At 38.1% G+C, this 10,539-nt stretch overlaps 2 protein-coding genes across 2 annotated transcripts in view; one reads left to right on the top strand and one right to left on the bottom strand.

Moving 5' to 3' along the window:
• The window catches only part of LOC107678765 (formin-1-like), a 28,239-nt gene that overhangs the window by 8,190 nt on the left and 9,510 nt on the right, over positions 1 to 10,539 (bottom strand). Inside the window, exon 3 of the mRNA XM_016474152.1 lies at positions 1,025 to 1,197. Coding sequence (XP_016329638.1) covers positions 1,025 to 1,197 — 173 coding nt within the window. The remainder of the gene's footprint in view (positions 1 to 1,024; positions 1,198 to 10,539) is intronic.
• Positions 2,479 to 4,676, top strand: LOC107678766 (zona pellucida sperm-binding protein 3-like). Its single transcript, XM_016474153.1, has 8 exons — positions 2,479 to 3,052; positions 3,319 to 3,437; positions 3,520 to 3,623; positions 3,781 to 3,958; positions 4,077 to 4,194; positions 4,274 to 4,356; positions 4,417 to 4,505; positions 4,578 to 4,676. Exons 1-8 carry the CDS (start codon positions 2,489 to 2,491, stop codon positions 4,655 to 4,657), a joined length of 1,335 nt encoding a protein of 444 aa, XP_016329639.1. The 5' UTR covers positions 2,479 to 2,488; the 3' UTR covers positions 4,658 to 4,676.

Below are 10,539 nucleotides of genomic sequence, written 5' to 3'. Positions count from 1 at the left end.
CTGTGTGTGTGTGTGTGTGTGTGTGTGTGTGTACCTACTTAACCATATTTTGGGGACAAATTTGTACCCAAAAGTTAGCTAAACCTGAAAAAATCTCCAAAAACCTCCCTTTGGGGATGTCCTCATTTGTAAAACTGGTTTAAAAATAAAGAAAACAAAGTTGTTGTTTTTTATTCTAAAAATGCATAAAGTTTCCTGTAAGGGGTAGGTTTAGAGGTAGGGTTGGTGTAGGGCAATAGCACATACAGTTTGTACAGTATAAAAACCATTACGCCTATGGAATGGAATGTGTGTGTGTGTGTGTGTGTGTGAGCTTTAGTCCACAAGTCCAGAGGAACTAAGTGTTCATGAACACTGAAGCAAACTGTTATATCTGTCATTATATCTGTCAAGTTATTCAGTATGTGTTTGTGTTTTGTCATCATTTAGGAGATAAAAATTCTCAGAGTGTCTACAGATGAGCAACAGAACCTTACAAAAACTAAATAAGAACAATAGATGTTCTACAAAAACGATCATTCTTAAAGGTTCTCAGTTATAAGTCACTTATGTATAGAAGCCGTTTACGCCACAGGATAAAAAACAAAGGTAACTGTGACATTTCATCTCACAATTCTGACTTTTATTCTTACAGTTCTGAGATTCAGAATTATAAACTCACAACTGCGAGAACAAAAATCAGGATCGTGAGATGCAGAATGTAAACGTTTTTTATTTTTTATTACGTGGCAGAAACAAAAACAAAATTGTGAGATAAGCACAAAAAAGTCTGAACTGCGATATATATAAAGTCAGAATTGTGAGATATAAAATTATAATTCAGAGATATAATGTCAGAATTATGAGATATAAATTAGAATTGTGACATATAAAGCCAGAATTCAGAGAAAAAAAGTCAGAATTGTGAGATCACAATTACCTTTTCTTTTGTATTATTTTAAACGGGCTTCTAACTGAATAAACATCAAGAATAAGTGCAGAAGTCTATAATATGTTAATTTCATCACAGCGCTGTCTGACTCACTGTTATTCCGAGTTTGGGATTATACGGAGTGTCTCCGATGATGTCGTCCTCCGGCGGCGTGATTCTCAGGAAGTCCAGGTGATCCGGTCTGCTGAGACGACGCAAAGCCTCCTGGGTAACGGATTCATCCGCATCCAGCATCCAGATGTCCTCCGGATGCAACAGAGAGTTTTCTGCAGGACAAATGATTAGACTTTAACTTTGGGAAGAGGAATTCTTGAATCAAGTCTCTGCTTTAATGCTAACAGCAATCATTAGTGCAAAATAGTGATTGTATGTCAGGATGTCTAAAATATATGTGTCTTTACTGATATTAAAGAGCATCTGTGTTCAAACAGACTCTGATCTAATGCATCAAAGCAGCTCTGAGGTCTGATATAATCAACACACACCATCAGTCATATATATATAAATGTGATTTTATACACACAGAAAGCATATGCAAATAAACTGTCTACTTGAATGTTTCCAATAACTTTTGTGAAAATATCTAAAAATGGGTGAAATAATGTTCCATCTTCATTCAGTGTAAAATATATATTTATTTCTTTAAGAACTACATTCTTTTTCTGACCTGTACTTATTGAAATATATAAATGAAAAGGTGATCATTTATTATTTATTTAGTGACTATACAGCAAAATCTGGTATATGAACTATTGTTACACTGAACAAGATTTTTTCTGTAAATCACGGTATGATAATATATATATCACCTTGAGAACTTCATCTTTGTTTCCAAATGCAATGACTTCAGTTTTTTCCTTGTTTAACTGAAGAAAGTTCTGGCACATCCAACTGTTAATTTCATCAATGCATTGGCAGAGGGAGTCAATGGGGCTGTAGTCATTTGGAGATAAGGCTAGGTAAATCTGGGTATCATCAGCATAGCTGTGATAGGCGATGTGACATACACATACACATACACACACACACACAAAGAGAATTAAAAATACACAATGAAGAGTAAAAATGGGACAATAATGTCTAGGCCCACTTACTGTACCTGAACAATTACAGGTGACTTCCGGGCTGTTTAGTCCCTCCCATTTTGCCAGTTTACTAATATTTTCCTTTCTACTAAATCACTGTTGCATCAGATTGTATCTAGGTATGATGTTACCAATAAACCACAGTGACTATACTAAAAACTAAACTAAAAATTATTAATGAATAGTTATGATTATTAATAAATATTTTTTTATGAACTCAGATGCTTTTTAGATGCCATTAACTATCTATAATGGACAAACTGTCAGTGTTTCTTATAAAATAGTGAGCAAAAGAAGATTAAAATTTCAGATCCACATGAAGCTTTCTATTGGTTAGTGATGTTCTTGACTGTTCTCAATTGGTGATGAATAAACTCTACAGGGCCTGAGGAGAATCAAAGTTAATCAATTAAGCTGAAAGGGGAGGAGCCACCTTAATTCAAATCTGTACTAAATAGCAAAGCCAACGCTGATGTGCGTTGTGCCAAAGTTTGTCAGGATGGGCTTCTTGCAAGGTGTGTTAGTGTTGGTTGTGATTGTGGCATTTGACCTGAAGAGTGCATGGGGAAGTTTGAGACACAGTCAAAGTCCAAGCAGCATGAAGCCACAGTCAAATCAAGCTTCCAGAGGTTCTGCTCTTTCTTCTCAAGGGGTCTTGACTCCTTTGCAGAAGGCTTCTCAGTTTCAGAGTCAGGACTCCAGAGGATTTGTGCAGGAGCCTCTTGGTTTTCAGGAGAAGCAGCTGTTGCAGGGTCCAGTCAAGCCTTTGGACTGGAGGTTTCCCATCGTTCCAGAGGTGCAAAGTGAGTTGGCAGTGGACTTCCAGTTGAGGCAACCTGTGACTCCCAGTAGTGTGGCTGTTCAATGCGGTGAGAACCGGGTTCTTGTGGAGGTAAAGAAGGATTTGTTTAGCAATGGCCAACTGATCCAGCCATCTGGTTTGTCTATGGGAGGCTGTCCTGTTGTTGGTGAGGACTCTGCCTCTAGGGTGCTCATCTTTGAATATGAACTACAGGACTGCAATAGTGTGCTGATGGTAAGAACTGTTAAATCTTACTGGATTTGTACACCAAACAATAGTTTTTTTTTTGTCAATTGTTACTTGAATGTTTAACATTCACAGGACCTTTCCATTCCTTATAGTGGGAATTTAAAGAATTGCTCACTGAAAGCTGCTTTGGGGAACCAAAAGTAGTTCTATGGCATGACTCCTAAAACTTTTTTTTTAATCCTTTTTTTTTTTTTTATCCTTTTAAGAGTGTAGTTGAGAATCCTCTTGGTAACGAATTCAATCTCTTACAGATGACTGAGGATGAGCTTGTCTACACCTTTGCTGTTACCTACACTCCTGAGGCACTTGCTGGCACTCCGATTACCCGTACCAATGGTGCAGTTGTTGGTGTTCAATGCCACTATCAAAGGTAAGTGACTGGATGTGACTTTCAGCACTTTCTTGTTGTTGCAACTGGAAGAGTGTTTATTTGGTACCTCCTTGAACTGCAGGTTCTATAATGTGAGCAGTAATGCTTTGAGGCCAACTTGGGTCCCTTATGCCTCAACGGAGGTTGGCGAGGAAGTCTTGCTGTTCACACTGAAGCTCATGATGGGTTTGTGCAGTTTCTTTAGATCGTAAGTTATGCCTCAACGGAGGTTGGCGAGGAAGTCTTGCTGTTCACACTGAAGCTCATGATGGGTTTGTGCAGTTTCTTTAGATCTTAAGCTGTGTGAATGAGGCTGTGTCTAAACTGTTCTTTCCGCTTGCAGATGACTGGTCCTATCAGAGGCCTTCAAACTTGTACTTCCTGGGTGATGTTATTAATATTGAGGCATCTGTGAAGGTGTACACCCACGTCCCACTGCGTGTGTTTGTGGACCGCTGTGTGGCCACCCAAGTACCTGATGTGAATGCTCTACCGAGATATTCCTTCATTGAGAATCATGGGTAAATTCACTGTTCTCTAGAGTTGTTTGTTCCGTGAACACTTGGTCACTGAAAATTAGGGTAAATTCTAGTGACCCAATGCTGTAGCGCTGACATTGAGTTCTTTGTCGCTTATCAGGTGCCTTGTGGATGCCAAGGCTACAGCTTCCAGCTCCGGCTTCATGCCTCGAACCCAGGAAGACGAGATCCGGTTTCAGCTGGAGGCCTTCATGTTCCAGGGAGGATACAGTCCTTCTGTAGGTACTATGTTAAATGAATTTGACTTCTCTTCCCATCTGCTTTGGTTTTGTGACCTCTTACCTGTGTCTCTTGCAGATCTACATAACGTGTATTGTGAAGGCCACTCTTGCTTCTGCACCCAGTGATGCTCTCCGCAAATCCTGTTCCTTTTCCAACGGGTATGTTAATGCTACTTAAGAACACGTTGAAGGTGCCGTGTCTGATTTTTCTTGTTGCAGGTGGCTTGCTGCTGATGGGAACCACCAGGCTTGTGGTTGCTGTGACTCAACGTGTGGTCCTGATGGAGGAAATGCTGCTCCTTTTGGGGGTAGGAAGCCGCTTGAAGATTGCTTTTGACCCTTCAAGTGCTCTACTTAACTTGGGTATTTGCTTTTTCTAGGCATTCAGTGGGAAGGCAAGGCCTCACTTGGTCCTGTAATGGTTCAAGAGCGACAGAAGACTTTAGCTGGTTTTCAATAAATGGAAAAGTTTATTCTGGTTTCTTGTCTAGTGTAACCATTTGGTTGAGTGTGCTGTAAATGTGGGGAAACTGGTAGTCCTACTGTACCTATTCTTTCAAGAAGGAAAAGCTCACTTTTCTCAGTAGGGAAATATTAACTTTACTTTTAAGGCAGACCTGTGAACATTGGCTGTGTTCAAAATGGCTTTACTGCCCAGAACAGTTATTTTATTTAAGAATGGTGTGACAGTATACAATAAGCAACAAATGTTTCAGAGTAGTATGCTTAACAGTTGTCATGTCAAACACTGAACATTAATTCGGCACAGCTGTCAAGGTTGTTACCTTAAGGCTTCATCGTAGTAAACGATGCTATAATGCCCAACTGGACATTTCATAACTGGACAGAACTCAATCTAGACTGAGCTGTCTTTAATTGAACTATTTTTGGCTGTTACATTTAAAGGCACAATATGTAAGTTTACATTTTATTAAAAAGTACAAAAACCACTGGAACAGTGTTTTATATATATTGCTGACTTGTGTACTTTATCCTGAATGTTTAAACCCAGAGAGATGCAACTTTAACTAGTGACACGGAACATGTCATTGTGTAGCCTGCCAATGATGTCATAACGCCTCGATTTCTGGTTTTGTAGAAAACATGGCAACACCAAACATGCTTTGTGTGTTTTAATCGACCGGAGATGACTGCAGTAGCATTATAACCAAACTTTGTTTTTATTTTTTATTTTTCCCCCACATATGCACAACTGGAAGGAGCGGTTGACTGTGGCATAAAAGCTCTGCTGCTTTCGTGTCGTGCTTGTTCAGGGCCTCGTTTCGCTTCGACGGCTTTCAGCCTCACCCTGCTTCATTCTACGTTAATAAATCATTAGTTCATCCATGAACATGAATTCTGCCCGAGTCCTGTTGGATTGCATCTGCTGTGGGGATGAAGATGACAACTCCAATGATTCCACACTCAGTCACAACGTCATCAAACTATGCCTTTGTCTCTGTTTATTTTGAATACGCACCCTCTAGCGGCGAAAATTACATAGTGTCTTTAAGTGGAAAAAGTGTGTTCTAGTTATGCTAAGTGCAAATAATGAAATTCTGTTTAAACTAAAATAGCAGCATTTTCTCTTGCAACAGGCGTGTAAATAGTAGTTAGGTGGCAGATATCTATACTTCAGTTCTGTAGTACATTATAGAACAGTATGCAATAACATATATTGAGTGTAAATTACACATTTTCTTAGCTGAATTCCACTATTGGGACAAAAACCTACCTACAGCTAAGCTTCCACAACACTGTGTTAAGGCGTTTTATTTCCACTTTTCAAATGTTTACTTAATTTTTATTGAAAATAAATGCATTTCTGATCTGGTATGTAATGGGAAAAGGAGAAGCACGAGTTTGACAAAAGCTAGAATCGAACGCGGGTCAATCGCGTCAAAAGAAAACTGCTCATGTTTATTATTTAATATCTTTGAACCAATCTGTACTGCATGAAGTGCTATAGAGATAAAGGTGACGTCATTTGACTTCAGAAATGTGCTGCAGAGATTAAAGTACACTTTATGTCCTACTAACGATATTGTTTTTAGATAAACAGCGATAGTTTATATGTATAGAAGTAACTTACATATACAAGTCTTACATTTATAATTATTACTATTCCCTGCCTCCAGTTCACTCACTCAAGGTGAAACGTCACATGGAGCCAGTGTTGCCAGACGCACGATAATTATTGTATTTGTACCATAGTTTTGACCTCTGTACGATGTACGATCAATAATACCATAATGTACGATAATTTCAGAATTTTGTGACACCAAATGATAGTCGTTGTAATCATAGGGCTTCTATACTCCTTGATCTAGCTGTGTGGGTCCAACTGTACGTGCACCTTCATGATTGTGAGGAGACTTGAACGTGTTACGCATGTCTTTCATCTCATCTCACATCTTCTCGACCAATCATCGTGGAGAATGACTCTCTCTCACGAGCACAAGTTAACGTTCCTGCCGCACTTAGCTCAGTTTTTTTTTCTTCAAAACTGAGGTCGATAGTTTAGCAATAAAGTATTGAAAATGAGTGCTGAAAAGCTGTAACATCTAGATAAATAGCTGTATTCTGAACATTTGACTCGTGTAAGATAATTTTCTTCCAAATACGATAATTTTGAACTTCTGGTACGATACTTGGACATTTCCAATCTGGCAACACTGCATGGAGCACGTTGCGTTCTGGGAAAAAGTACCCCATGCAGCGTCTTCAGATGCACACATCAAATTTCAGCAAATGTAGAAGGTAATCCGGGCATTCCATGCATACAGAAAGTTCACATACTATTCACAGTATACACACAGCATACTGCAATATAGTACGAGTTGTATGATAGTATGCCATCCCGAACACAGCTTCTGTACTGATTTCAGTGTACTTGAGTTATATTTAGCAGATTCTAGCAAATATAGTAGGTAATCCGGGTATTCCATGCATACAGAAAATGTGCATACTATGCACAGCATACATACTGCATACTGCAGAAATAGTAAGAGTAGTATGATAGTATGGAATTTCGAACACAGCCTTGGTTTAAGCTCAGTTTAAAGAATTAAGTGAAATCCGTTGCCCATGATGCTATAAATTGTTCCACCAACATGCATCACCAAATAGAATTTTTAGGTTTTAAATGTGTTTCCCAATATGCCTTGACAGTCTTCTGGACCAGGGTGGGGACCTGCTGGTAAATGCACGATTTTAGATGGGTATGTTAGGAGCACACTCCTTGTTTTCAGCTTGTATCAATTCCACAACATTTCCCACTTTTGGATTTTTCCACCTTCAGTTGGGTTATTTGTAGGTTTTATGAATTTTAATTCAGGAAAGTGGCATGCATCGCATTTAAAGCTGCAGTCCGTAACTTTTTTGGTTAAAAATTATCCAAAATAATTTTTTGAGCAAGTACATAACCAGCCAGTGTTAAAAACGATCGCCTTACTTTAGCTTGATTCACAACGGTAAGCTTGCAATAAAGTTCTCTAAGTTGAGTGGTACGGGTAGGTTTTCGCGGGAAATTCGAGCATGGCACTGCGTCATTACGTCACGTCTGTTGACATCCATTGAATTAAAAATACACAGTGAAGAGTAAAAATCTCTCTCACACACACACTCACTCACTCTCTCTCTCTCTCTCTCTCACTCTCTCTCTCTCACACACACACACAGATTAAAGAAAAATAATATATACACAATTGTTTTTCTCCTAAAAGCTATTACTGCAAATTTTAAATAAACTTAATTTAAACTTAATTATATATATATATACACAAACACATATATATATAGTTCTGCTTCTAAAAAAATATTATTATTGCATATTAAAAGTTAATTTAAAAAAATGCAACAATTATTGATCTGCATGATGGGTCACAGCACAGAAAAGAGTTGGAGAAATTATCTTAATTCACACACATTTCCTCTGCAAAATTCTCAGTCGGTGGCATTAAAAACACTACAGATCATGTGAATGAAGGCTGCGGTGATTAATCACGTCTCATTATGATAATGCATGAGCCGCCGGACCTGCAAACGCTGACTAAACGCCTGGTTCTGTTCCAAATGCACAGTCAAATTGATTGCATCTCTCTCAGACTCAAACTCATGAAATTAAGATGCTCGTCGAGTCCGGCTCAAACAGACCGACTCCAGCTGCACTCCTGCCATCAATACTACAGTAAAATCACAGTGAAACAGAAGCAGCTGCACTGTTTTCACACTGTTTTCATCTGTGTGAATCACACACTCAACTAATACACTCATCTTAAATCAGAAACTAAACAGCGCCACCATGTGAACACAAAACAGCTTTCTCAGTAATTATAATGATCATATCAATGTAAAGCAGATCTCAGTCTATTACTGTAACCCCATTGGGCAGCAAATGCTAATGACCAATGTTATTTTAGTATCAGTGACATATTATTATATTTTTATACCATTATATTTTATTAATATTTTTGAATTAGTTTTTATTTTTATATTTTCTTTTTCCATTATAACTTTAGTTTTTGTCATTTTTATTAGTGGATTATTTATTCAGCTTTCAGATGATGCATAAATCTCAATTTTGAAAAAAAATGACCCTTATGACTGGTTTTGTTCTCCAGGGTCACATTTATTAATATTTCTTAGAGTATATATAGTTTTCATTACTTTTTATTTAGTTATTATTTATATATTAATAATAATGATCGATTCCTATGAGACAGAGCGTTGCTCTTCCTCCAGGGGGCGTCAAAAACCACAATCTGCCATTGAGACGCATTCAGATCTCAGTCTGAGAATGTGTTGTTTGAGACATTTGTGCAGTATACAGTAGTTTAACCAAACTAAAACTAAACATTTTAATCTATTCAATCAAAAGACTTGCATCTGATGTACAAATGCAGTCTCTATAGGACAGACCGGGGCTAGTTGTCACACTTTTTAAACGGCTTCTCTAGGGAGATCAGTGTGTGTTAATAGAGCAGCTGTCAGATAGAGAGAGTGTGTGTGTGTGTGTGTGTGTGTGTGTGTGTGTGTGTGTGTGTGTGTGTGTGTATGACGTCATATCACAGCACACAGATCTGTCAGTGTGTTTAACAGCCTCAGGCTGATTCACAGCGAATGAATGGAGCAGTTCAATATGTCTGTGCTGATGCTGCCCTGATAATATGAGCTTGTATTAGAGATTATATTATATATATATATATATATACTCCTCTTTATATTACTAGAGCCCTCCTGTTTTGAGCCAAGCTGATTTTGAATTCAAAACGATGATGACTTCTGCTTCTTGAGAATCCGGAAATGTGAAAAGAGCTTGTAATGCTTTTAGCAAGAATTTCCCTTTGTATGTTATGTGCAAATTAGTCAAACTGATCGAGCCTCTATCGTGCAGATCATTTGCTGTAAATGCAAATTTATCTCATCCTATCATCAACATCAGCACAGAGCATACACAACAGCATTCATTTCCCTGTACTTGCATTTTGACTTCAATGCAAACACCACAAACTAGTTTCCTCACTCTTCATCACACCAAGAACGATAACTATAATGACAACTATAAGGTTTTAATAATCTTTCTAAGAGAATAGTGGAGTTCACGATAACCACACAGAGGAATGATATCAATGATATCATCATTTTTCCAGATGATGAACGATAAAAACATTGACAGCCAATCCTGCTTTAAAGAGCTCGAGCATTTAAAGCGCCAGACAACAAAACTGCAGTGCGCTTATAATAAACAGAAAATTATAGTTATCATTATAATCATTGTTTTTAGTGTGAACGGGCCTAGAGTCTCGTCCTGAGCTCGTCTCATCTGTGAGACTGTAAATCCGGTCAAATGAGATGTTACAGGACAGAATCTGAATCTAAAGACCTAAAACAATATACTGTACTTAATTTAAGTGTCAACCTTGCCTGGCATATTTCTCATGAACTACCTCAGTATAAATAAAAACACACCCAATAGTTGTCTACAGTTAGAGTACAGTGCTAAAAATGAATTTGATGAGCTAGTGTTGATATCTCTGACTTCGTTCTGAGTGGTTTACACAAATAGCTCAGGTAGGAAAACAAGTACCATGGTATCACCACAGTCCTGTCTGTTTTCTTTGAGACGGGGATCAATACCATTTCAAAACTGCATGAGAACATTTAAAGATAGGTTTATAGCAGCATCAGTTTATATATAAACCCTTGTTCACACACACACACACACACACACACACACACACACACACTGGTGTTTAGTGACGTGATGTGTAATTACCCGCAGCGCTTGACTCATTCAGCTCACCACACACACACACACACACACACAAACACACTCACACA

This window comes from Sinocyclocheilus anshuiensis, unplaced genomic scaffold (assembly GCF_001515605.1).
Source record: "Sinocyclocheilus anshuiensis isolate Anshui unplaced genomic scaffold, SAMN03320099.WGS_v1.1 scaffold208, whole genome shotgun sequence".
In the NCBI taxonomy this organism is placed as follows: domain Eukaryota; kingdom Metazoa; phylum Chordata; class Actinopteri; order Cypriniformes; family Cyprinidae; genus Sinocyclocheilus; species Sinocyclocheilus anshuiensis.
Note: the sequence above shows the minus strand (reverse complement) of the source record. Positions and strands in the feature narration are given on the sequence as shown.